This window comes from Mytilus edulis, chromosome 9 (genome assembly GCF_963676685.1).
Source record: "Mytilus edulis chromosome 9, xbMytEdul2.2, whole genome shotgun sequence".
NCBI lineage: Eukaryota > Metazoa > Mollusca > Bivalvia > Mytilida > Mytilidae > Mytilus > Mytilus edulis.
This window is the reverse complement of record NC_092352.1, coordinates 76,379,202-76,406,828: the sequence shown is the minus strand read 5'-3', so window position 1 is coordinate 76,406,828 and position 27,627 is coordinate 76,379,202. Positions and strand designations below refer to the sequence as shown.

General features: G+C 32.0%; 2 protein-coding genes across 7 annotated transcripts; both read left to right on the top strand.

Moving 5' to 3' along the window:
* The first annotated feature begins 348 nt into the window (after positions 1–348).
* Positions 349–7,116, top strand: LOC139489060 (LYR motif-containing protein 1-like). 3 transcript variants are annotated; one of them, XM_071275172.1, is made up of 5 exons: positions 349–477; positions 3,164–3,318; positions 4,013–4,073; positions 4,695–4,726; positions 6,953–7,116. In XM_071275172.1, coding segments are annotated over exons 1-5 (363 nt in total). In that variant the 5' UTR covers positions 349–476; the 3' UTR covers positions 7,067–7,116. The 3 variants fall into 3 exon arrangements, with proteins under 3 accessions (XP_071131273.1, XP_071131272.1, XP_071131274.1); XM_071275171.1 differs by having other exon boundaries at positions 429–589; XM_071275173.1 differs by having other exon boundaries at positions 452–546.
* A 12,916-nt stretch (positions 7,117–20,032) lies between these two features.
* Positions 20,033–27,058, top strand: LOC139489059 (ankyrin-1-like). Of its 4 annotated transcripts, none has more exons than XM_071275166.1 (5): positions 20,033–20,214; positions 20,575–20,799; positions 21,997–22,220; positions 23,626–23,803; positions 24,218–27,058. In XM_071275166.1, the coding sequence occupies exons 1-5, from the start codon at positions 20,163–20,165 to the stop codon at positions 26,902–26,904; spliced, it is 3,366 nt and encodes a 1,121-aa protein (XP_071131267.1). In that variant the 5' UTR covers positions 20,033–20,162; the 3' UTR covers positions 26,905–27,058. The 4 variants fall into 4 exon arrangements, with proteins under 4 accessions (XP_071131267.1, XP_071131268.1, XP_071131271.1 ...); XM_071275167.1 differs by having other exon boundaries at positions 20,107–20,214; positions 20,575–20,793; XM_071275170.1 differs by having other exon boundaries at positions 20,165–20,214; positions 21,997–23,020; positions 23,138–23,803.
* Positions 27,059–27,627: the final 569 nt, after the last annotated feature.

Below are 27,627 nucleotides of genomic sequence, written 5' to 3'. Positions count from 1 at the left end.
AAATAAACTGGCAAAGTTTTGAATAATAATATACTGTTCCTAAACAACAAAAAATTTTTAAATAAAACAATTGTGAATCTACTCCTGTTACTGGAGGTGGTCCTATATAGGACGGAACTACTACAAGACAAGACAAGACATGGCTAAAAATTCTTCAACATATTAAAGTTAAGAAGTATTGTGTACAGTAGATGAGGAAACAAATATTTGAAGTTGAATTGGAATTAATCTGTCCCAAACTCATTTGATTCTCTCTCATAGGAAAACATCATATAGAACATTAACTGGGGGTAAATTATTATAGCATTTCAAGGTTTTAGCAAATGATATCGACCTGTGCGCTGTCTTGTAAATTTTCTCTTTGGTCTTCAGTTAGATTTCAAATTTATTCGGATTTTCTCTTAGTTTTACCTTACAAATATTGTTTTGAATTTGCAGACTAATTTGACAGAGACGTATCATGATCCAACTTATGAAGTAATTAAACCCCGCATAAGTTGCAATGTCCAATATATCATCTTGTTTAAAACTATCGTCATTCTAAAAGTAAAGAATGGTAGTTAAAGACTACATCATATGCTTGCAACAGGTGAAATGTTTGACCCCCCCCCCTAAATGAAAGACATGCAGAATACTTGGGTCTGCTAATTAAATCAAATGGTAATCTCAGTCATAGTACAGCTGAATTAACAAAAAAGGCAAAAAAGGTTTTGTTTTCTATTAAAACATATACTAATTCTCATAATTAATAAGACATAAGACATAAAGCTTTATTTAGAGTCGGTATAAGCAAGCAATTACAAACATAAGCTCTGAAGAGCTTTTAAAACCGACATAACAACAAATAAAACAAAACATACATATCGAGTCATGCACACAACATTAAACATATAAAGCAAGAGTTCAATCAGTATATAAACATGCAGCACAAAAGTTCTTTAAGCATCTTACAAGTTTAACACATACTGGTACATGCAATTATGAGATAAAAACACAAAAGCACAAATGAAATGGTTTGCACATAAAAAGCATAAAAGCACATTAAGTTTCTAAAATTAGCACAAAAGCAGCAGAAGCACTATAGTAAAGATATTAGAATAAATTTGCCATGCTGAAAATAAAGCAACAAAACAAAAAAATAATAAGCAAAATTCTCTTGACAGCCTTCCTATCAGAGTGTCAAATAACTTATTTGACACCTTAGTGAGACCTATATTAACTTATAATTCTGAGATAACATATTTGGACTCATATATAACATATTATTTCAAAGCTAAAAAAAGAGCTTTGTTTTCTGGAAAAATTGTGGACCCATTTAATTTTATTGACAAGACTCCAATAGAAAACTTGCATCTTAGTTATTGCAAGTTTACCACAGGCACTTGTTTCTATCCATACGAAGGTCGACTATCCATATAAATATTTTATTTATTTATTATTTATATGGATAGTCGACCTTCGTATGGATAGAAACAAGTGCCTGTGTTTTCACCTCAAATTTGAATCCCTTATTATATGAATCTTTTCAATTAACTAAAACTTTGGATTCTAGTGGCTCCTATTCATGGTTCACTTTTGCAAAAGATATTCTTTCTGAATCTAACATTGATATAGATAGACTAAAAACCTGTAATAATTTAAAACAATTAAAAAATATTAAAAGCTATATTATAAACCCCAAATAAACTCATATTACAACAACCTGTTGATGAATAAGTTAAAATCTATTGATTATAAAAGTAAATTAAATTTTTATAAAGGACTTGAGCCAAATCTATTGATCAAACCTTACCTCTCTAACCCAAACTTTGAATTTAGAAAATTAATTACAAAACTTAGAATCAGTGACCATTCATTATTAATTGAAAAAGGAAGGCATTTTAAAATTCCTCGCGAAGAGAGACTTTGCAAAAAATGCAAAGTAGTAGATGATGAGAATCATTTCTTAATAAATTGTTCCCATAATTCAAATATTAGATTAACATATTTTAATTGCATTAACAGAGAAAGTAATTCATTTGCTAATCTCACTGACAATGACAAAGTTATATATATACTTAACCCATCAACACCAACACAAGTGAATAAACTAGGATCCTTTATAAAAAAGTCAATGGAACTGAGGACAGGGGACCCTTTAATATTTACCTGAATTTGTGTATATATATTGAGTTACTTAGTTATTGTCTTTATTTGTTTTTGTTGTTGTTATATGTCACAAACTGTATAGTTTATATGGCAATAAAACTTTGAATTGAAAAAATAAATAAATTGAAAAATAATAATAACACAAACACAACATAAAACAGATATATATATACATCATTTACATACATGTACAAAAATGATGTATGTAAAGCAAAACTATATCCGAGGAAAAAATGTAACAGTAGTGTTGTTATTTTTTTATCCGGAGGAAAATATTTCCCTGGGATATTTTTTCCTTTGCTGTAAAATTCTATCTGGGTAGTTAACTTATTGAATAGTTATTAAAAAAAAACTTAACCTTTACAAATACTATGAAATATTAATAGTGTATTTGAATTAACGTGGCGGTACCCAAATTGCACCTATTTTGACAGTTTTTTCACCAACGGTTTTTTATGATCAAGAAAAAAATGACTGTGTTCATTGTGTAGCCCTATCCTTCTATTGTTTAATTGCTGCATCATTACTATTTGTATACTAGTTGTATGGGCCTTTGCCAATTATTGTAATTGAGTTTGTGCCAATGTATAAAATATTTGTATTGGTATATTGGAACAAAAGCAATTTCAACAGCTGGAATGTATTTATCTGTGAAATGTTATCTTTCTTATCAAATCATGCTGTAAGTTATCTTTTTATATAAATGAATATATTAGAAATAAGATTCAAGGACAAATTTCACTATGAAACAGATTCATGAATATATTATATTAAAATCTTTAAAATATAAATTGCTCATAATAACCTCCCTTTGATTGATAAATTATGCAAATTTGTTCTACATGTTCTTCCTAAAGTGAAACATTTTATAATTATAGTCATGATAGTCAGGTATATATTGATTGTGAGTAACTTACATACATTTTGTAGTAGTAAATTGAACTCTCTTTCACAAGGTTCTGTGAAATATGGTACGGAAAATGGTACATACTATCTTTTAATTATATATTTCCAGTGATGTCATTAAGAGGAGAAGTTCTCACGCTTTATAGAAGAATATTTCGACTATCCAGCAAATGGAAAAATATCACAGCTAGCATTGAAGATTCATCCACAGAAAAAAATTACATCCAAAATGAAGCTAGAACATTATTTCACAAGAACAAAAATGTAAGGTGGATTCATCTGTGTGGTTTATGTTATAACATAGTTTGAAGAATTGTAAACAAAATTTGTCTTAATAATCAAGTTAATGAAAGATAATAAGAGTTATACATATTGTAATATAAAGTACAAAAAATTAGTGGCTTATTTAAAATGAGGGGGGAAAAGGGGGGACAATAGGCCTGGGCCAACCCCTTATGGAGCTTGCAAAGACTTCACTCCAAATAATTGTTTGCCGTAGGGTCTCCTTTTTTAAAAATCTACTGACGTTTTTGTGATCTTTATCATGTTTATGGAGCATGCAAAATTTAGTGAAATCCTGAATTGTTTTTTAGCATTATTATATTAAATTTATATGATTTATGGGGGGAATATTTTTATTTACTGTTCATTATTAATTGTTGGATACCAATCTTCGTGGATTTAATGGGTTCAGGGAAACCATAAAGTTAAATGTTCCAAGAATTGCAAATTTACTGTTGCATATATTTATCCAGTAGTATTCTGGAAAAACCACCATCAGATATCCACAAAATGCAAGTTTTCCTCAATCCAAAATAAAATTGAAACCAACAAAAATAAATAAATCAACAGTAAACTGTTGTTTAATCTGATATTGCTTATTGCCTAATATTTCAAACAGAACAGAACATGCAGAAGAAGCAATTGAGCCATTACAAGATGTAATTTATCTTTACAGTTACAAAATGAGGACCAGATAAAAATGCACATTAAAGAAGCAGAAACAAGAGTAGAAATGGGTATGTTTTTAAAACCCTGAGGATAATTACCATTAATTAATTTGCACAGTGACCTAGCTGTAAACAAGAGGGCTCATAAAACAATTAGGAAAATTTCAGGGCAATTAGTCAAGCAAGTAACCCAATGTCAAAACTTTACACATTGACAGATTTTGAGATATTTAAATTGAAAAAAAATGGCTTATCTTATTTGCACTAGTCATGCTAGTGTATAGCATGGATTCTTTGTCCAGAAGTTGCTTTACTTTTGATCCTATTATAGTTTTATCAGCTCTTCAACATTTGTATATTAGGTTCAGACTTTCAAATATGTTGATTGATGAGACATCTATAACATGTATAAACTCTATTTTTCAATATGGTAAAATTTGTTATCTTTAATAGCTTTCCATTATTTTTGTTTGTCAACAACTTAAAAGTATCAATGAGTAATTTTAAATTTATTAAACATGATAAAAACAGAAAAATATGTAATATATATTAACATTCATTTTTGAGATCACATGCATCATTGATTTATAAATTAGAAAATTATGACAATATGAAGGGCTAATTTGTGAAGGACGTACCAACTATTACATATAGAAATATGATATTGTTTATGGTGTATATATTTTTCAGCAATACATTACAAGATGCCATACCCAAGACCTGTAAGTATCATCTATATAATATAGGGAAGTCAAATCAGGAAAGAGCTTCTTATCAAGTACTTGCTCAGTAAGAAAATGGAAAATCAATTATGAACATATTATGACTTTTTGGTCACTATCTAATGGAAGTTATGTCATAGATACATTATTATTCAAGGATTTATATATCATAATTAAAGGCTCCTTAACTTCATGTAGAATCATTGAGCTAATTGAGTAAACACATATCTATGAAGAAACAATTAATTGATACAGATCATGCATTTTGAATATTAAAATTCACTGATATGGCCTCAAGAAAATAAATTTAATAGACACACCCTACAGGGTATGGGTATGGGTATGGGTTTTCCCTAAAAAATATAATTCTCCCTAATTTATGTGAAAATCATATTGTCATGCAAATTTAAAAAAAAAATATTCTGAATGCTGACTTTCCCCAAACCTTTTATCATTTTATATAAGTGTCAAATTTAAAAAAAATTAATTTGATCGGTAGTGTTAAAAAAACTAAAAAAACCAACATATTGCTCCATTTTAAGTATAAACATTTTCTAAGGTTTTGAAAAGTTTGCTTTTTGAAATTCCTGTGTATCAATCATGTTTTTCTTCTTTTTAATATTATCAAAAACTGACTTTCCCAGAGAAAAGAAGTATTCCCCCTCCTAAATGTGTTATGTTATGTATACCACACAAAATTGTTAGGATTCAAATAAAATTTGTTAATATAGAATTCTATGTTTCACAGTTTATAGTAATACAGATAAGAGTTTAATGTTGATGGTAATAATAGGTAAGGCCATTCTTTTAAAATCGTGTGGGAGGGAATCCCCCTACAGCCAAAATACTTTTTTTTGAGTAACTAGGTTAAACAAAAGGACAAATTCCTGTACAATCATAAATGACTCATAACTTCTCAACATACCCTCCCACGTTCATTCTATCGGAAAATGACTTATTAAATTGACACATGACAAGTCTCAGGTGGGCTCGCAGATGTTCCAATTGATTGAAGAATTATAGCCAATATAGGTTAATTTAAAAATTTATATAGTCAATTCATTAAACTGTTCCTTGTGGACATACATTTGAAAGTGATTAAAACAAAGAACACTCCTAAGAGAACACATTATAACCTTTTGTTCATGACTGCAAGCCTTAAGTTTTATATTCTAACAAGTTCTTTTAATTTATATAGTTAGGTCACTGACTTTTGTGTTACATATTTAAATATGCTGTTTCAGAATCTGAAAAAAAATAGAGATATAAAATTATTTGTTGGAAACCAAAATTCAAATAATGTTCATTAATTATTGTCATTTTACTTTGATAGTTTCTTCTGTTATCTATTCTAACGTTGGAATCAGACTTCTTTAAACCTGTCCCAAGTCAGCAACCTCTTGTCTTTGTAAGTCTTGTATGTTTTTATTAATTATGATTCATTTATATGTTTCAGAGTTTAGTGTTTAGTGTGAAGTCCATTTTCATTGAACTAGTATACAATTTTAATTAGGGGTCAGCAGAAGCCTGACTCAGGGTATTGGATTTTCTTGTTGTATTAAAGACCTATTTGTGGGCTTTTTTTGTTTTTTTTTGGTGAGGTTGTGGTCTCTTTGACAAATTCCCTGTTTCCATTCTTAATTTATACTTAAATTTTAAAATACAATGTTGAAGATCTCATTAGTTGATTGCTACTTTTTTGACAATTTTAATTATTACCCAAAATGCCCTAGATTTGGAAACTGCGTATTTATAGTGTAGCGATTAGACAACTTTGACAACAGTCCTGACAGAATCTATCTGTTTTATCAACTTTTGAATGGAAATTCAATTTATTTTATATAAATACCAGGGGCGAATCCAGCCATTTAAAAAAGGGGGAGAGTGTCCGAAACCAGGATAAAGGGGTGGTTCAAACTATATGTCCCCATTCTATTGTATTGATCTGCCACTGAAAACTGCTTTTCCTCTTCAACATTTATCAATAGTCAATAAGCAAATCAATGAACCTAGTTGTGATATCAGTGTTTTGTACAGTCATTGATTAAAAATAGCACTATGTGATTTTGAAATAGAACACTTAGAATAAAATTAAAGTAACATATTTATGATGCATGTTAAAATGTAAAATTTATTCAGATAGCACTGTATGTCATTCAAAAAGGGACACCCAAAAAAGAATTCAAAATGTTAGGTATTCTATTACATATTTTGATTGTATTTCAGATGAATTTACCTCAGACGTTATTACCACCCACAGGCAAGAAATTAAAGAAAGCTCAGAAAAGGATGTTAGAACAGTCAAAACCGTTATATTTAAAGTCTTATGATGATACATGAAATATTTATGTAAATAGTATTGTACATAGATTATATTATTTTAATGACAAGATTCATGTTATTTATACATAGATATACAAAAGTAGATGTGGTATGATTGCCAATGAGACATCTCTCCACAAGAGATCAAATGACACAGAAATTAACACCAATAGGTCACAGTATGGCCGTCAAAAATAAGCAAAGCCATACTGCATAGTCAGCTTAAAAAAAACCTTAAATATACATACATATAGTATGTCCTGTCCAGAATTATGACCTCAAGATTTTTGTCAGTTCTTCACTTGTTATGTCTGTCACAGCTAATCTCCAATTCAAGCATCTGGACAATTCTACCATCTTTCAAATCTCAAGCTAAGAAATAAAATCCCAGATGGAAAGGAGTACCTAAGAAGCTGCCATTTAATTTTTATGGGGGTTGCTAGTAGGAAAAATTTAGTCCTGCATTTGTTTTTAGTTGTAATCTATGTCCTGCCTTTTTTTTACTAGTTTATCCTGATTTTATTTACATACATTGTCATCCTGTCTATTTTGTTTTTCAAAGTGTCTCATCCTGCCTTTTTTTTTACTCTAAACTCCTGTTCTTCCTTTTTCATCCTAGCCCCCAATAAATAGTAAATGGTAACTCCCAAAAGTACTTGATGACTATTCCATATTTGCACTTAATGTTTAGAATGCATAAAGAAACTTTCAAAATATGTACTTTTTGATTTGCATACTTCTGTCTGTCTTCCAGTTAAGTTTTAGTCACGGTATTTTTTGATGAAGTTGAAGATCAATCAACTTGAAACTTAGTACATGTGCTCCCTATGGTTTTATATTCCTACTTTTAAATAGAGCTTTGACCCCAATTTCTTGATCCACTGAACATTGAAAATGAAAAACAAAATTCCAGCAAATTCAGGTTTTTATAACATACTTAATCATTAATTTTTGACAGTCGGTGTTATAAGGTTTTTAGATTTGGGTTATTTAGAACATATGGCTATAACACTGATCCATTGTTCAAGAAAAAAGTAGAATATTAAAAAATACTGAATTCCAAAGAATATATTAATTAGAATGTCCTGGTCAAATGGCAAAATCAAAAGCTGAAACACATCAAACGAATGGAAAACAAAACTGTCATATTCCTGATTTTGTGCATATATACATTGATAGTTTAGTCTTAGTTGCATGACTTTTTTATTAGTTGTTAGTGGATTTGAACTAGCTGTCAGATAACTGCGAGTACTCTCATATCTGTTCATTGTGTCTTTTGGTGTCGGGATATATAAGTACCGGGCCACGTCCACTTGTATTTTTTTCCATCTGATGAGTTAAGCCTTTTTCAACTGATTTTTATAGTTCGTTCTTATGTTGTACTGTTATAACACTGTCCCAGGTTAGGGGGAGGGTTGGGATCCCGCTAACATGTTTAACCCCGCCACATTATTTATGTATGTGCCTGTCCCTAGTCAGGAGCCTGTAATTCAGTGGTTGTCGTTTGTTTATGTGTTACATATTTGTTTTTCGTTCATTTTTTTACATAAATAAGGATGTTAGTTTTCTCGTTTGAATTGTTTTACATTGTCTTATCGGGGCCTTTTATAGCTGACTATGCGGTATGGGCTTTGGTCATTGTTGAAGGCAATACGGTGACCTATAGTTGTTAATGTCAGTCATTTTGGTCTTTTGTGGATAGTTGTCTCATTGGCAATCATACCACATCTTCTTTTTTATATTACCTTTATATCAGTATGTGGAAAATGTTGGATTAAACTGATTTTATGACTAGCTAATAAAACTCTCACTTACATGACACTCCCATTGAATTCCATTATGTTTACAACAAAGACTGTAAGTTGACCACAGGAATTATTTGGCATGCTGTCAAATTGAACTATACCCCACATTTATTGTTGTGGATCAGGCTGTGGATTGATATGTGTTTTTTTCAAAAAATAAAGTATCAACTCTCTTAAATTACAAGGAGCATACATGAACTATTTTCAACTTGGAATTTACCAAATGATCATCTAATCAATCCTATTTAGTTATTCATTGTGCAAATTTCTAAACTTTCTTTCAAAAGCTTCCTGATGTAGATTCAAGAAAGAATTTATACATAGTAAGAATCTTAACTATATAAATCCTTATATTTCTATAAAAAGGGGAAGATGTGGTATGTTTGCCAATGAGACAACTATCCACTAAAGCACTAAAGACCAAAGATGAAGGAGTTAACAACTACACTATGTTGACTTTTGACTACATCTTATAATCCTTCCTTCCAACAAGAATTTAAATGTATCAATATACTTTAATAAGAATTATTGATGTCGGGTATATATATAAGAAGATGTGGTATGAGTGCCAATGAGACAACTCTCAATGTAAGTTTTTAAAAATAAACTATTTAATATAGGTCAAAGTACGGTCTTTTTTACACGACGAGTTCAAAGCACACAAAACAGCCTAAGATCATTAAGCATTATGAATTTACTCATTAGTCAAAGTTTTCATTTACCTAAAATGACAAATTATATTGAAGACCATTAAGGTTAAACTGTCTATATATCAACTGTAAAAGAGAGGCAAGATATACCAATTGGACATTTAAACTATAAAGTTAAAAAATAAACTGACAACTCCATGGCTTATAAAGAACAAGATGAACAAACATCGGTACACAACACACAGCATAGAAAACTAAAGACTGAGAAACACAAACCCCACTAAAACTGAGGTGGATCTCCGGTGCTCTGGAAAGGTAAACAGATCCTGCTCCACATGTGGAATTTATATTTGTTGCTGCAGTCTAAAATTGTGCATAATCTACATAAATCAAATCTATGTCTTGGTATAAAAAGGTTTATTGCTTGAAATAATCGAACATGAACAGAAAAATGACCGTACAGTATGAATGATATCTATTATATATATCAACACAGGAGTACTTGGTCGGTGATACACTTAGGAATGAAACACACAACTGCTGCAACATTCCTGGGATTTAACACTCATTGATACAGGACTTACAAATACTGAAATAGACCTTTTCAACAATTGCAGTCTATGGAAGAAGCGATTCGTTAAAAACTTTTCTTATATCAACGAGCGATATTGGATCTATTGTCTTATATCAACGAGTTGCATTGTGGGAAATTTCAGACGAATGTTAGCATTTGTACGAAGAAAGGCAGTTTCTCGGCATAAAGTAATGACTCTTTTCTTAAAACAGGGTGACATTTAACACGACATACGTCTGGTGTATAATGGTATCAGGTCCGTTCGCGCCCAATATACTTTCGCACCCTACACGTTCGCACCTCGCACGTTCGCACCCAAGGTCCGTTCGCACTCTACACGTTCGCGCCCAATTTTAATTCAAATTCCAGTTGAATAATTGGAAAATCATGATTGTTGTTTTTAATTGCTTTCGTGTAAATACTGAATGTATTTATAGCTTGGTATGAGTAAAAGATTTAAGATTTTAAATGAAAAACACAAAAGATAATTGTTTTTAACAGCTTGGTCCCTTTGATCTGAAATAATGAAACAATACACTATTATATATCACTATACATGATAAAATTTAATCCAACACACACAAAAAAAAAGAAACGTAGTCAGAATATCACTTCATTTTGAAACAAGTCAATGAAACAAAAGTTATAGCAATACACTAACCAAAACATGATAAACAATTATTCAACACAAAATAAAACGTTGACAGAATCCCACTTTATTTAGAAAGGAATATAAATTTTTTTAACAATACACTCCCTTACAGAAATGAAATGTTTGCAGCAGATCTGCTGCAAACTTGCTGCAGGTCTGCTGCAAACAAAATGCTTGCAGGAACCCTTTGAATAATGTTTGCAGATGTTCGCAGCTAGCTGCAAACCTCCTGCAAACATTGCAGCTTTTTGCTGCAAGCTTGCGGCAAGGTTGCAGAAACAAAATATGTTTGCAGTAAGATTGCAGGAAAAACTAGAATTTAAGGGATGTTCGCAGCTAGATTGCAGAAATCTTTGACAATTTTATATGTTTGCAAGAGCATTGCAAGAAACTACATAAAACGACTGGGCATGCCTATTGATAACTTCCTGGAAGATAAAGATTTGAAATTTTAAAATGTTGGTGATCTTTGTGTCATGATATATATGTCGTGTACAAGTTGCGATTTTGTACAGGTTATAACATGTACAAAAATATTGTACATGTTATAACTTGTATAATGCAAAAATACAAGTTATAACATGTACAAAAGTACCTCATACATGTTATAACCTGTACAAAATATTGCTTAAAAATGGTTTTAACTTGTACAAAATCGAAAAATAAGGATATTTTTCTATTATCGCAACAGATGATATTGACCTCAACAACATTTTCATAACTTTTTTTATTATTCCTTCATGTTAGTGTGTTTTGTCCTTTTTTGATACAGTTAATGTCCAGGGGTCGGTATTACGAAGCATTCCTAAGACCTGTCATAAGATATATCTTAGGACATGTCTTATGGTCCTCTTATGACTATCTATGGACATATCTTTATTTGATGAATTATAATTGTGAGAGTTCACTTTGAAGGCAATAGTAAAACACTTTCATTCTAGTTGACACTAAAAGACATAAGAGGATAGCCAGAATAGATGTGTCTACAAATAAAATTGGGAATTGACACGGGGTATGTGTGTAAAAGACAACAACCCGCCCATGGAGCAGACAACATCCAAAGGCCACAAATACATGCTTTCAAAGTAGAGGATATATATTTAAAATATCAAAATGACATTCGCCTCATGCAATGATCTTATAGTTTATAAACAAAAATTGAGTTATAAATTTACATAAGTCATGCTGAAGGCCAAAAATGTTGAAGAGTAGATCCAAAGATATTGATAATGAAGCGTGGTCCGATGAAAACTATTTCCTCTCTCTCTTGCTTTTACAGGGTAAGCATATAAGACATTGTTTTAATCTTTGCATGCTATAAAAACTGGCCTATTTATTGTTGTTTCTTTATGCATGTTATGCATTTGAGAATTTAAATGTATATTTTACTTCATTAAGATTTATTTTAAATTTTGTACAAGTTAAAACCATTTTTAAGCAATATTTTGTACAGGTTATAACATGTATGAGGTACTTTTGTACATGTTATAACTTGTATTTTTGCATTATACAAGTTATAACATGTACAATATTTTTGTACATGTTATAACCTGTACAAAATCGCAACTTGTACACGACATATATATTAGTGTTCAGGGAGGCATTATAGTTTGGCAATTAACAGATTAGTTTTTAAAGACATTATTAGTAAGTACATATTCATCGTAGAATGTTAACTTATGAAATTGATTCCCTCCACAGATATCTGCATGAGGTTTAAAATACATTTTCAAATATGTAACCATGCAATATACAGTACTCCCTCATATGCTTAGAGATTAAATTATAACTTACAAAATATATGTAAGTCTAGTTGAATTTTGTGACAATTTTAGTTTAACTATAGCTAAAAATAATGATATACTACGCAAATAAAATTTCAAATAAATCTTTTTAACTTTAGATTCATGCATGTAATTCATTTGAGAACGTACTTGGAATTAATTTAACTTATTAAACATGTAAAAAGGTATAATCTCATGCTATGATAATTTTTCAAATGATAAAGTAATTGAATTATATTATGAATGGATGGTTGTAACATAACTTTTTAAGAATTTGCTGTGTAATATAGATAAAATGATGTGTACACAACATGACATTGGTTAATTGTATAACAGATTGATTTGAATAAAAATGTTTGCAGCAGGTCTGCAGCAAACACGCAGGAGAAAGATTAATTTGCATAAATATGTTTGCAGCAGGTCTGCGGCAAACACTCATTTGCATATAAATGTTTGCAGCAGGTCTGCAGCAAACAGGCAGGAGAAAGATTAATTTGCATAAATATGTTTGCAGCAGGTCTGCAGCAAACACTCATTTGCATATAAATGTTTGCAGCAGGTCTGCGGCAAACAATCATTTGCATGGTAAAATGTTTGCAGCAGACCTGCAGCGTATTTGCAGCAAACACGCCGCAAACATGGACTCTATGTTCGCTGCAAGTCTGCAGCAAGTTCGCAGCAGACTTGCAGCAAATGTTTGCAGGAGGCTGATTTTTTCAGTAAGGGCTATCCAAAACATGATTAAGATTTATTCAACACAAAAAAAAAATGCTGTCTCACTTTATTTTGAGACCATGAAAACAATTATACTTATAAGAATACTACTTGCCAAAACTTGATGACAAAGTTATTAAACACAAAACCAATTAAAATTGGGCGCGAACATGTAGGGTGCGAACGGACTTTGGGTGCGAACATGAAGGGTGCGAAAATGAAAGGGGGCGAATATGAGTGGGTGCGAACGTGAATGGGCGCGAACGGACCCGGATTCGTGTATAATTTCCATGAATTATTTTATGTAATAACAAGCAAGGTGTATTTAAACGAGAAAATTAAATTGTTGAATAAATGAAACATAAATGCACGATTTATCATTTGTAGATGTACACATTCTATAAATATCATGTAGCAAATTCAGTGGAATACAATTGGGATGAATTCAATTGTTTGCTAAGCCAAAATCACCTATAAGTCAAAGATACTGCTATATTTTTTTTTTATATCAATGCGATATTTGTCTTATATCATAGCGATGATTTTTTAATATAAAAAATTTATGAATGCGATACTTTTCTAATATAACTGCTATAGTTTTCTAATATAAAATGAATACGATGACACGTCACAATGCATGTCAAGAAAAATGCAAACATAATTCAAAAACTTACATCATGTTTAATGTTTTGGGATCAATATCACTAAAATTTCGTAACTGTAACAAAATTAACGCTTACATGAACATATCATTTCGAAAATGTTGCTTGACCCTATTGATAGTTGAAAGTGTTAACAACCTGTTCAGTCTATTGTTTTCAATCACATGGTTTAACCGACTAATTCTATTTGAAGTGATGATGCAATGGCGGAATTTAAATGCGGTTGCAAATAGTCTACCGACCGATAAGATTCTAATATACTGGTCACACTGCTATAGCCTATCCACCTTGGTAATATCGAAATAGACAAAAAATATTATTACTTAAAAGAAACATTCATTCAAACAATCCAATCCAATACAGCTCCAAATTAGAATGAATATTCAAATGGTAAAATAATTTAATCCAAACAATTTAAAATGTACAAATGCTGATGTCCCGAACTTTGAAGATACCAACTGAGGTAGCCTCAGACTATAAATTGGACAACTTCAGATACAACGAAAATCAAAAATCTTGTCAAACAGAAAAAAAAAATTATTATTAACATAGAAAAAAAATTTGAGAAGGAAAACAGTTCTTTTTGGATATCAAAGACTTTTTTTAAGTCAAGGTCAAAGGTCAAGGTCATATTCTAATTTTTGAATTAGGCTTATTTCCACTCATTTCCAGAAACCGTATAAGATATCGACAAATTATTTTGACTAAATTGTTAGTTGCGACATGTCGTAACTTAATAATTTAGTTGAAAGGGTGCGTAGACAATGAATGGGAGTTTTTGCCCCTATCATATCTAAAATTATGTGTAAAGTGATATAACTTATTAACCATACGTATTAGAGACCTAGGGTTTTTTGATTTGATATCCTCAGTTTGTGACTGAGGCGATTTGTTGGATAAATTCATACGTTATAAGTCGTAGAGGCATTCAGTCTTTTGATATGAAGTCCTTGGTCCATTTGAAGAAAATTGAGGTCAAGGTCAAAGGTCAAGGTCATGTAATAAATTTTGAATTTTGCTTGTTATCGTTATTCCAAAGAAACTGTGACAGTAAATGATATGATGTGTTTGCCAAATAACTGTTTACAAAAAGGCGCAACTTCAACCTATTTAAGTCGAAGAGTTTTTGTTAACCCTTATAGGAGTTTTTCCCCTGTTGTTTTTGAAATCAGTATTTCTCCACAACCATACAAGTGATTGTCCTGTTTTTTTTTTATTTGAGATCACTGACCTATGACCTCAAAATTGAGGTCAAGGTCAAAGGTCAATTTGACGTTCTAGATTTTGACCTTTGCTAAAAATACTTTCTGGTTCATTATAAAACAATTAAGTCTTCTGCATAAACCTATTAATCTTTTTTTTTATATATCAGTTTGATTTACCATATTATATCAACACGGAGTGACATTTTCTAACATCGTTTTTTAAATTTCATTCTTATTATCGAGGTGGAAAGACCTTCAATTGGTCTCTGAAGATGATTAGCTTTGCTTCCAAAACCAATTGAGAAATTTGTAAGATGTTACCAAAAACAATTTGAAAACTAAGCAATGGTCTTAAAACTGCTTATTTACATACAATACTACTAAGATGTAAAATCACAAAAATACTGAACTCCGAGGAAAATTCAAAACAGAAAGTCCCTTATCAAATGGTATAATCAAATGATAAAACACACCAAACGAATGGATAACAACTGTCATATTTCTGACTCGGAACTGGCATTTTTAAATTTTGAAAATGGTGGATTGAACCTGGTTTTATAGCGCTAAACCTCTCACGTGTATGACAGTCTCATCACAGTCTGTCATATTTACAACGATGCGTGATTAAAACAGACATAATAGGTAAAATTGTCAAAATATGGGTACAGCAGTCAAATATTAATACTAATAAGTACTTATATTGATATAATAAAAACACTGCTATGATATTTAAAAAGTATCGCATTGATATTAGAAATAATAGCATTTGTATATTTATGTATATAAGAAAACCACAGCACTTCAAATTTTACACGGACATAAACTTTAGCTTCTAACTAACTTCTGAATGTATATTTAGACTCATTTTTTGTTTATATTTGAACAATAAGTTTTAAAGTTAGTATTTTCTTAATTTTTCGTTGCCAAAAACAACATTTCCCGCATGGAATGTCTGCATATTTGCAATTGATATTATACAATATCGCTATGTGATATAAGAAAAGTTTTTATCGATACGCTTCTTCCATAGACTGCATTGTCTACACCTACAGTTGAGCAGGACTACAACAGGTAAGATGTGAGGGGTCATCTCAAAAATAAAAATTGAAAATAATAGTTTCGATCACTATTGATTTTATTGCGTGAAATTTACTTGAATAGCAATGTTACAACTTTCCAACAGAGTTCAAATGACATGCATTTTTTTTATATGTTAGAATGAAGAAAAGGATTAATTTAACGGTGAACAAAAAGTTTTAAAATAAAGAAAATAAAAAAAAATAAAAAAAAACAGCGGTCTCTGATCGACTTAAAAGGAATCAAATATAATGGAGAAATCATAATGTCAAAATATCACATAATTTACTATAAGAGGGACGAAAGATACCAAAGGGACAGTCAAACTCATAAATCTAAAACAAACTGACAACACCATGGCTAAAAATGAAAAAGACAAACAGAAAAACAATAGTACACATGACACAACATAGAAAACAAAAGAATAAACAACAAGAACCCCACCAAAAACTAGGGGTGATCTCAGGTGCTCCGGAAGGGTAAGCAGATCCTGCTCCACATGTGGCACCCGTCGTGTTGCTTATGTGATTACACATCCGGTAAATAGTCTAATTCGGTAGGTCACATTCATGAAGGGGAAGGGGATTGTAGTTACGACGTAAGGAAATATCCGATATCATTTGTGAAACGGTTATTCCATAACGGTCAACCAACTCGTGATGGCGTCCGTAAAATTTACGAAGGGATGATTTCAACTTCACCATTTGGAACTCCTGGTTTAATAGCTTCCATGTGAGCAGTAACCCTCTATCAAGAAAATCATGATAGGAAATGCAAGCTCGGGAATATCGTATCAATTGGGAGATATATACCCCGTATGCAGGTGCTGCTGGAATGTTGCTACTTAGAAATGGAAAGTTCATAATTGGAAAGCTGAAATCATCTCTTTTGTCGTAAAGTTTTGTTTTCAACCGACCCTCATTGTCAATTTCTAGATGTAAGTCAAGATATGAAGCCGACTTAACTGTATCTGTAGTATCCTTTATCTCCATTTCGATGCGTTCCACATAGTCACCAACAAAAACTTCTACCGTGTCAAGGACGTACAAATTACCAACATAAAGCATGTGTCGAGGTTTAACTAGTCTTTTTGGATCCAAAACCTGCCTTGTGTATGAAATAGAGCAACAATTTCTGATCCATTGACAACCAAAAACAAGAACTATCTTTGAAAAAGATATCCGACGTATTTAAATTTGAGTATATGTTTAAAACTATCATTTTGAAAACCGTCAGAAGCACACAGATGCCATTTACATAACGTTTTCTCTGTTTGTGTTCAGTATTCTCGGTTCTCGTATCTTTCTGTTTACATTCACCAAAACATCGCGGAAATCTCACATGCGTAGGTGCGTTCTAAAAGTCATGTACGTTCGTACAACAAATAAAATTGAGAATGGAAATGGGGAATGTGTCAAAGAGACAACAACCCGCCCAAATAAAAAACAACAGCAGAGGGTCACCAACAGGTCTTCAATGTAGCGAGAAATTCCCGCACCCGGATGCGTCCTTCAGCTGCCCCCTAAACAAATATATACTAGTCCAGTGATAATGAACGCCATACTAATTTCCTAATTGTACACAAGAAACTAAAATTAAAATAATACAAGACTAACAAAGGCCAGAGGCTCCTGACTTGGGACAGGCGCAAAAATGCGGCGGGGTTAAACATGTTTGTGAAATCTCAACCCTCCCCCTATACCTCTAACCAATGTAGTAAAGTAAACGCATAACAATACGCACATTAAAATTCAGTTCAAGAGAAATCCGAGTCTGATGTCAGAAGATGTAACCAAAGAAAATAAACAAAATGACAATAATACATAAATAACAACAGACTACTTGCAGTTAACTGACATGCCAGCTCCAGACTTCAACTAAACTGACTGAAAGATTATGATTTCATCATATGAACATCAGGCACAATCCTTCCCGTTAGGGGTTTAGTATCATACCATCATAACATATATGAGAAGAACATAACCCGTGTCATGCCAACAACTGTTTTTAGAATAAATGTGTTTAGTTCCGATGCAAAGACCTTATCAGTGACTCAATATTAGCGCCAAAATATGCAATCTTTAATGACTTGACAACAGTATCGTAATTATATCCCTTCTTAATAAGTCTATTCAAAGGTTTTGTAAGTTTCTGAGGTGAATACTGACACCTTTGTGCTTTATAAAGAATATTACCATAAAAAATTGGATGTGAAATACCTGAACGTATTAGAAGTCTGCATGTTGATCTATATTTACGAATGATGTCTTTATACCGATGATAAAATTTAGTAAATGTTTTGACTAGTTTGTGATATCGAAAACCCTGGTGTAATAATTTTTCAGTAATACATAAATTTCTCTCGTTAAAATCTAAAACATTGTTACATACACGAGCGAATCGTACAAGTTGAGATATATAAACACCGTAAGATGGTGACAAGGGAACGTCACCATCTAAAAACGGATAATTAACGATAGGAAATCGTTTACGATAGGAAAAGTTTACATTAAAAATTATATAATTGTCCCGAATAAACAGCTGTCACGGATGTAAAGAGCTATTGGAGAAACAATTATTTTAATAAAAATATAAATCTTTGTAAGATCTAGTTCAAATATTTATGGTTTTTCACTTGCTTTTCATCACGATATAATAAACGAGACGTTTTTTCAAACACAACCAAATCACCCACCATGACAGCATTTTGTCCAATCACAGAAAGGATTTCCGAGCATGCGTATTCTGTTGCCACAGTTAAGAGTCCTTAAGTTCAAAGGGCACAAACCGAAATTATACCGACCACGTCGGAAAAATATAGCAATGACAGTGTAACATATGAAACCAAAGATATTTGATCAACACGGACCCAATTTAAACTTCACTGCTAAGAAATTCCCGCTTCTTGTAAGAAACCCAGAGGTCATTTCTGAGAAATGGGGAATGATTCTACGATAAAGTGACAACGTATGTTGTTTTTTCGGGACACGTAAAAATATATCGGTCAATCAGTTCTTGAGGACGACCATATAACTAGACGAGGGATAACCTAAGTCATTTGAATCCCTGTTTAGCACTGTCCAAAAAGAATTTGCAATGACAACAAACTCTTCATTAAATAACGTGTTGAAGTATAAATTCCATACGCAGGTATGTAATGCTTAAATGATTTAAGACCGGAAAGAGAAGTCAATACCCCCCCTCCCAATTTATCAAGGAAATATATCAGCGTTAACAATGAAGCGACGAAGTGTCCCTCGTTGATAAAAATTGCGATGTGATATTTTCCTTTGACCTTTCAAAACAATATGTTTTACACCCCACCCCACCCACCCCGAAATTGAATATGTTCATCGGGTAAAGTTGAGATCGGTTGGAAAACACCAGCTCGACCGTGTTTACAAGTGTGTAACAGTCGGACGATAGTCCAGTAATTATTCTATTCAAAGTTCTCATAAATTTTCAGAAAATTTACAGATACAAATTCTATCGTTATTAGCATGCGGCATAATCTTAAACTTGAAGATAAAGATGATCAGTATGCGGAATGATGTCAGTAATTTTTTTACTCAATTTAACGTTAAATAACGTGTAATACATGCAATAAGAATATAACATAAAAGAGAAATATATCTAATTTTGTTTTTTTGATATATCTTCTGTAGCTATATATAACCGCCAAATCGAATTTATATACGTATAGTGATAAGCAGATCGTTTCTGTATTAGAGACGACCCCTACATTTTACCTGTAACATTTTACCTGTAAACTGTACGTGTCATTAGTCGGTTTCGAGAGTTGTTGAAAAGGTCTATTGGTACATACGGTACATGCACATATTCTCGCTTATTTACACTGAATAATAATGAGTGACAAGCGAAACTTGCTTAACAGCATAAGGAAATTTTACCTTGACCTATGTGTAATAAAACCTATAACATGTATAAGTGGTTGTTAAAAGTTGATGCGTAATATAAGTTTGTTGTTCGGATGTGTTTACATCAATTTTATAATAACAATTACATCGACTTGTTCAGATCAGGTAATTTTATGTATATTTTCAATATTTAATCATTATTTAAATAATCAGAAAAATTAGTCAAATTAGCAAACAAATATTCAGTAAGTACAAACAAATATTCAAACAGGACAAATTAATATTCAGTAAGGACAAATAAATATTCAGTCAGGACAAAACAAATATTCAGTCAGGACAAACAAATATTCAGTCAGGACAAACGAATATTCAGTCAGGACAACATTTTATGTCATTTGAAACGAAATTTTGATTTAAAAAAAATGATTAAAGTATAAAAAGAAATCAAGGAATTCTGTTCTCTCCATTGAATATGTTGTTTTGTTTCTTATACAATATTTATTTATTTCTAAATTTACATTACAGTTTTTCTAACCATGGCGACAGAACTGCTACCCGAAGAGATAAATAACTTGAGACTTTCTGCTCTTTTACTGAAAACTGGTCCTAGAGCTGTTCGCGTTTTGTTTGACCGATTTTTCCCTCCTGGAGGATTACAAACAGTTTTAAACATGGAAAAAATTTCTCTCGAAAAGTTAAAGAAAAAGAGAGTGATTAACCAAGCACAATGGAATCTCCTATACGGTACAAGTGAGTTAAGGAATTCAAAGTAGAAAATCATTTTTTTTTTCATTCACTTTTATGAATTTGAACATACATGTAATAGCAAACAATGTACTATTAAGAGAATAAAGGCGTGTTGAAAATGATTTAAACAAGTGAAATTGATAAGTTGTTTTAGAACTGTTTACTTCAGTTTACTCTTAAGGTAGTTAATTTAGCACACAATATGATTTATATATACATAAACAGTAGACAGCACTATTGTTGACTTAAATTATCATTGAATACAGATATGGTACACATTAAAAATTAACAGTTCACAAAAGTTTCATTTTTCGAAATACTATAGATTTTCTTCCCCAGCAAACGACTACCTTAATTAGCTGTATTTGTCAAAACTATTCGGGAATGTCGGTTCCCAATTATCTTTAACTTCGATCTTAAGTTTTTTTTTCGAACGGCGTCACTGATGGATCTTGCAGACGAAATACGAGAATGGCATACAAAAGTGGAAGCCTGGCATTTATGATGAGTTAATATTATTTAAGAAAATGAGTTTTATTCTTCTCAAAATGCAGTGTATCACCTAATAAGTGATAAAGTACGGGAACAGTAAAATCACAAAAATACCAAACTCCGTGGAAAATTTGAAAAGGAAAGTTCATAATCAAATGTCAAAATCTAAAGCTCAAACACATCAGACGAGGAAAGGCATTATAGTATGTAGAAAATGGTGATTTAAACCTCAGGCTGGTTTTATAGCTAGCGTAATCTCTCACTTGTATGACAGTCTCATACCATTCCTTTGTACGTCTTAGTTTTTTTTGCTTTATATTTCGTTTATCATACTTAGGTTAAATGTTGCTGGTCTAGGACCAATTTTGTTTGAAAAAAAAACCCGTTATTGTTTTAAACACCTGGGAGATTGTACAAACCAAATATGTCTCATTTAGTAAACTTTGTGGTGTGTCATTGTTTGAATTAGCTGAGAAGAATAACGAAAAAGACACCCTGAAATCAATGTATCTTTCTAAGTTACGAAATTAGTTTAAACATATTTATTTATAGTGGATTGGGAAACAAGTTTTTCAACTTATATTAATCCCTTTTCACAGTTACGAAATATACTGTACATATGGTAGCGCAGAATAAATTTAGTTGTCTGAATAGAGGTCATTTATTAGTTTAATATGTAATAGATATATATGAATGCTATATTTTCAGGGACTTCTCAAATAACTTCAAGCGAGTTCGACATAACACTCATGGCATGTTTACTGAGGAATTTAACATCTTTGTCTATTAAAGACACAATGCCAAGTAAGACTGACACGTCTCCTGGTGCTGACGTTTCTAGAATAAAACATTTCAGAAATCAGATTTCGCATTCTGAAGATGGAAAAATATCGCAACAAGATTTCAATGAAACTTGGGATAATCTTTCAAATGTAAGTTCTTCTTGTCATAGATATGTTTCTTAAAGTTTGTGTAAAACAGACCTACGATAAAATCACTATTTTGTAAAAGAATCCCACCACTGTTTTACCATTTGGCCAGTAAGTAATGTCTTGGTATGTATAATTTATTTGCAGTAGCAAAATTTTTAGTTTTCAATCTTTATAATTTTGCTAAAAATATATTTTATTCAATAGATATCTTGCAGTTTTCACAAAGCCTATTTTCAGTTATTTTCTTTCAACTGAAATAAGGATTTCTATATATCATATTCTCCCTTGGTTAATAACCTCATCGCAGATACAATGAATTTGTACAAAAGACGTGAGTTTCGTCTTCATAAAACCCATTTATTATGCTCTAATCAAAAACGATAAATAGACCAAATAAGGTATGAAGTTTAAGAGCATTGATACACAATGCATTTGTGTATTTATTTAATACGTTTAAGCAGCATGTGGTTTTATGATTAATTATGATCTAATCAAACATCCAAGTACGAGAGGTCATGTGTTCGACCAACGACTGTGTCCAATCCAAGACTTCAAAATTAGTATTGCTGCTTCTCTGTCTTCTAAGCACACGTATTTAGGAGAAAGATCAAATATTTGTCGTATCTGAGTTCTGTAAGGATAGGATAACATAGGTCTCTTTGGACTGCTACCGTGCAAACAACTATTTTATAAATATATATTACAAATGTGGTACAGGCGGTCAGTCTGATACAAAGTTATAATTTATAATTATTAAACATAACCATGTTCCACTGTGCGTTAAAATAATAAAATTAACGGTACTAATTTTCTTGCACCAGATGCGCATTTCGACAATACATGTCTCTTCAGTGATGCTCGTGGCCAAAATATTTGAAATCCAAAGCTTATATAAAAGATGAAGAGCTTTAATTAAGGCACTAGTAGTATACCGATGTTCAAAAACCATAAATCTATTGAGAGAAAACAAATCCAGATTACAAACTAAAACCTAGGGAAACACTATAAGAGGAAAACAAAGGAACTACAGGAACACTGAAGTGCAAGGAACCGAAACGCCAACAAACATAGACACGAACTCTTTGATAACAACTGTCACCAGATTCATGAATTGGTACAGGACAGTATAAGAAACAAATGGTGGGTTGAGCTTGGTTTAATATGGTCGGGTTGTTGTCGCTGTGACACATTCCCCATTTCCTTTCTCAATTTTATTAATAGCTAGCCAAACCTCCCGCTTTATGACAATGTTAAAAGTTATCTTTTATAATTTTGACAATTAAAATCAATTTGATCCATTTAATGCATATTATATCACATTTTAGTCATTCAGAGTCACATCAGAATTGGACATTGAATATAAAAGTATTTATTTATCATAAAGTTTAATTATATTTTCATGCAGGCTATTGTTCGTTTAGGTGGTCAGTCATTCGTTCAAGAATGCTGTGATATCAAAGTAGCCAGTCTCAACCAACATGATAAAGAGTTGTTACTGGAAATACGACAGAATACCCAAGAAATACAAAACCTTAATGAAGTTGTAAACAGTCTGAAAAACCCAATTCCGATCAATGTTAAAGGTAGAATTAAAAAAAAATCCATTAAGCATTATTTCATTGATACGTTTATAGACGATCTTTCGTCGCATTTTTTTTTTATGTACTTCTCAGGAAGTTTTAGATATTTTTGATTCGATTAGACTTATTTCCGGTGGTTTTACACAGTGTTATGGAGATTGAACATTCTTTTGGTTTTTTTTAAAGTTCACAATGAGTGTTGCTATACTGGTAGCCTTAATACTAAAAAGTAAATATATTGTTCCTCGTGTGACTTCTTTCATTATGATAGAAAAATATGTTATAAAAAAGCTTCGTAACAATAAAACCCTTTGTCAATGTTTCTCTCAAGCTATTTTGTTTTTTTTTCAATTAAATTTTGTGTATCTAATTACACTGCAGTTTAATTGATATTATCAATACATATTTATTTTTCAGAAATAATGAAGTTGAAAGTAGAAACATGGAAGACAGAAAATAAATTATTCGTCGAAACAAAGGCTGCAAAATTTCTACTTGGTGCAATAAGTGAGAATAGCATTGTTACTGTAATTGGAAACCCCGGAATTGGAAAATCATCTTTGATTCATCACGTAGCTATGTGTCTACATCAAGGGGAAAATTGCGAAATAGTACCCGTTCATTTTCCCCTAGATATTATGAATTACAACAACCCGGATCAAAGTCAGGTGTTTATTATCGATGATGTATGCGGTAAATACTCTTTGAGTACTCAGCTTGCTGAGTCGTGGGAAATATACAAGGACGATATTGAAAGTATCTTACGTGCTCGTCACACCAAAATACTATTGTCATGCAGAACAAACATATTTAGAAGTCAAGGTTTTCAGAAATTAAAGCTGTTGACATCATCTGTATGCGATTTGTCGTCTCCAAATCTTGCATTGTCAACCGAAGATTTAGGTAAGATAGCAAGCGTGTATTTGTCAAACCCCGAGGCAGATATCGTTAAAGACATTTTACCTTCTTCACGTTATGACTTTTTTCCTCTGTTGTGTAAGTTATACCCCGAACATCGACAGCATAACATTAAAGACTTTTTCACTAGGCCCGTTCATGCAATAGAAGAAAACTTAACACAGTTACAATTACAAAATGACAAAATGTCATTTTGTTCTTTAGCACTTCTGGTCCTTTACAACAACGCCATTGAAGACAATTGGCTTTCCTCTATCTTATCTGACGAAGATAAACAACTTCTACAGCTTTTATTCGAGGAATGTGAAATGAATTGCGTGCCGTCAAGAAAGACATTAAAACGTCAATTGGAAATGTTTTTAGGGTCATACGTCATACATGATGAAAACAAGTATAAAGCGCTACACGACAAATTGTTTGATATTTTAGCTGTCTTTGTTGGTACTGAAATGTTTGATTTTATACTCCAATATGGTAATATAGAGTTTGTATCTGAACGTTATCAGTTTGAATCCCTAGAAGCAGATAACAACGGATGTTATATACCAGTTCCCATAGAGAAAGAGTGTGAGTACTTTAAAAGGATACTTCGACATGTTGACAAGGCATTCGATAACAGACAGCTTGCGTTCGAAATATATCGAAAGAAATTTACTTCATATTGTTATACTAACAAGTTAGACATCGTGAAAAGACTACGACAGTTCGATGAATCAGATAGAAGATCCCCTTTAGTTATAGCTGTCACTTCCGGTTATGACGAAATTGTAAAAATGTTGATAGACTTTAAAATGAATGTTAACATCCGGGATGTGATTGGGCGCAGTATGGTCAGTATAGCAATCGAAAATGAATACACGTCAACATTATCGATCTTGCTTAAGGCAAAAGCCGATGCAAATATTGCCGATCAGCAAGGGTTTACCCCTTTATGCGTTGCAGCCGGAATGGGAAAAAAAGCTCTTTGCCAGATGTTATTAACATATGGTGCTGACCCGAACAAACGTAGTCTTGCAGGAGTATTTCCACTATATTGGGCATCATATAATAGGTTTCCTGATGTTGTCAAAGTGTTATGCGACTTCAATGCAGACGTAAATTTACAAAACAATAATGGTTGGACTTCACTGTATGTTGCTTGTCGAAATGGAAGCACTGACATTGTTGATCTTTTACTTCAACAGAAAGCGGATCCAAATATTTTGCAAAAGAACTTTGGTGTCTCTCCACTATTTGAAGCCGTTTCACGTGGACAGTTAGGAACTGTCAAGATGCTCCTTGACCATCATGCAAACTTTAAAGAGTTACTAAATGGGCGTTATTGTCTTTGTGAGGCAGTAGAAAGAGGTCACACAGATGTCGTTCGAGTTTTATTAGAGTATGGTTCGGATCCAAATGTTAGTGACCAAGATGACAACTATCCTTTACTACTGGCTACCTCAATAAATAACGTCGATATAACGAGCGTTTTAGTAAGATTTGGAGCGAACATCAACCAGTGCAGTAAACACTTGCACACTCCTTTGTCAATTGCTTCATATTTTGGTCGTGCTTCTTTAGTGAAATATTTACTTGAAAATGGTGCTGATATCAGCAGTGTTAATGATAACAATGAAACAGCATTGCATATAGCAGTCAGAAGTACAAATCCAAAGGTTGTTGAGTTATTACTTGCACATAAATCCGATCCAAACGTTTGTAATATCCATGGAAATTCTTGCCTTTCGGAAGCAGCTTTCTATGGAAGAGAAGAGTCTGTGAAGATTTTAATAAAGAACAAAGCCGAAATCGATTCTTCAAACAAGTTAGGAGAAACACCATTATTTCGTGCAGGACGTGCAGGAAACTTAAAAGTTGTAGAAACTTTGCTTCTTAATAATGCTGACGTAAACAAATATGACAATGAAGGTAATTCCCCGTTGTCTGAAGCATCATTCTATGGATATTTTGAAATTGTTTTGTTACTTTTAGAACATAATGCAGACCCTAATAGTGCAAACACCATTGGTAGCGGTGCATTGCATCGAGCTGCTGGTTCTGGTAAATGTGAAATTGTCGAGGCATTATTAAATTTTGGTGCAGATCCTTCAATATGTAATAGTTTAGGATTATCACCATTGGATATTGCCTCTGTATGTCAGCATCACGATATATATGAAACTATCTTGCACTTTGAAAGTTTCTAAAACTATTTAAGTCATACAGAGTGTGACTGCGTTATTATCGAAATGTCATATTGTAAGATATGACGTTTAAAGCAATATTTCAAGAGGGGGAAAAGGTTAACAGAGGAATACGTAAAAAAGTTGTAAACTGCCACAAATAAAGGAAATATTAGTATATCGCTGTTCAATAGTCATTATTCGATTAAGCACAACAAATCTGGGTAAAAAAAATAAAACCAAGAGAAAGACATCAAATATAAAAGGAAACCAATGGAACAACAGAAAAACTGAACTACAACAAAAGCAAACGCCACCATGCACAGAAACGGACTGTAGAATACAACTGACTTAATTGGTACCGGCCGTTTAAAAAAAAAATGGTCGTTTGGACCTGGTTTTATGGCTAGCCAAACCTCCCGCTTATATGAAAATGTTTAAAATAAATACTTCTAAAATGACAACACTTCGTAAAAGGAATACAGTAAAAACAAACGCAAGAACAATGAGTACAATAAAATATATAAATGAATTATATAATAGTGCACTAAAACGTTTAAACCTCAGAATAACAATGGACACCTCCCAATAATTTACGAAACACAAGAATACCACAAACAAAATATAAACTGTGCGTCACATTAATAGATCAATGTCATAAAACTTTTTTTTTGTGACGTTTATATTATCACAGGTAAATGTCTAAGCTTAAACTAGATTTAGAAGCATAAAACCCCACACAATATT

Excerpts from the sequence above, each read along its gene's own strand:
- LOC139489060 (XM_071275171.1), top strand. Across the intron at positions 3,319-4,012 it reads TATTTCACAAGAACAAAAAT|TTACAAAATGAGGACCAGAT; the intron begins GTAAGGTGGATT and ends TTATCTTTACAG. Across the intron at positions 4,727-6,952 it reads AGATGCCATACCCAAGACCT|ATGAATTTACCTCAGACGTT; the intron begins GTAAGTATCATC and ends ATTGTATTTCAG.
- LOC139489059 (XM_071275166.1), top strand. The coding sequence starts at position 20,163 with ATGTGTTTACATCAATTTTATAATAACAATTACATCGACTTGTTCAGA. Across the intron at positions 20,215-20,574 it reads CATCGACTTGTTCAGATCAG|TTTTTCTAACCATGGCGACA; the intron begins GTAATTTTATGT and ends TTTACATTACAG. Across the intron at positions 22,221-23,625 it reads CTTGGGATAATCTTTCAAAT|GCTATTGTTCGTTTAGGTGG; the intron begins GTAAGTTCTTCT and ends ATTTTCATGCAG.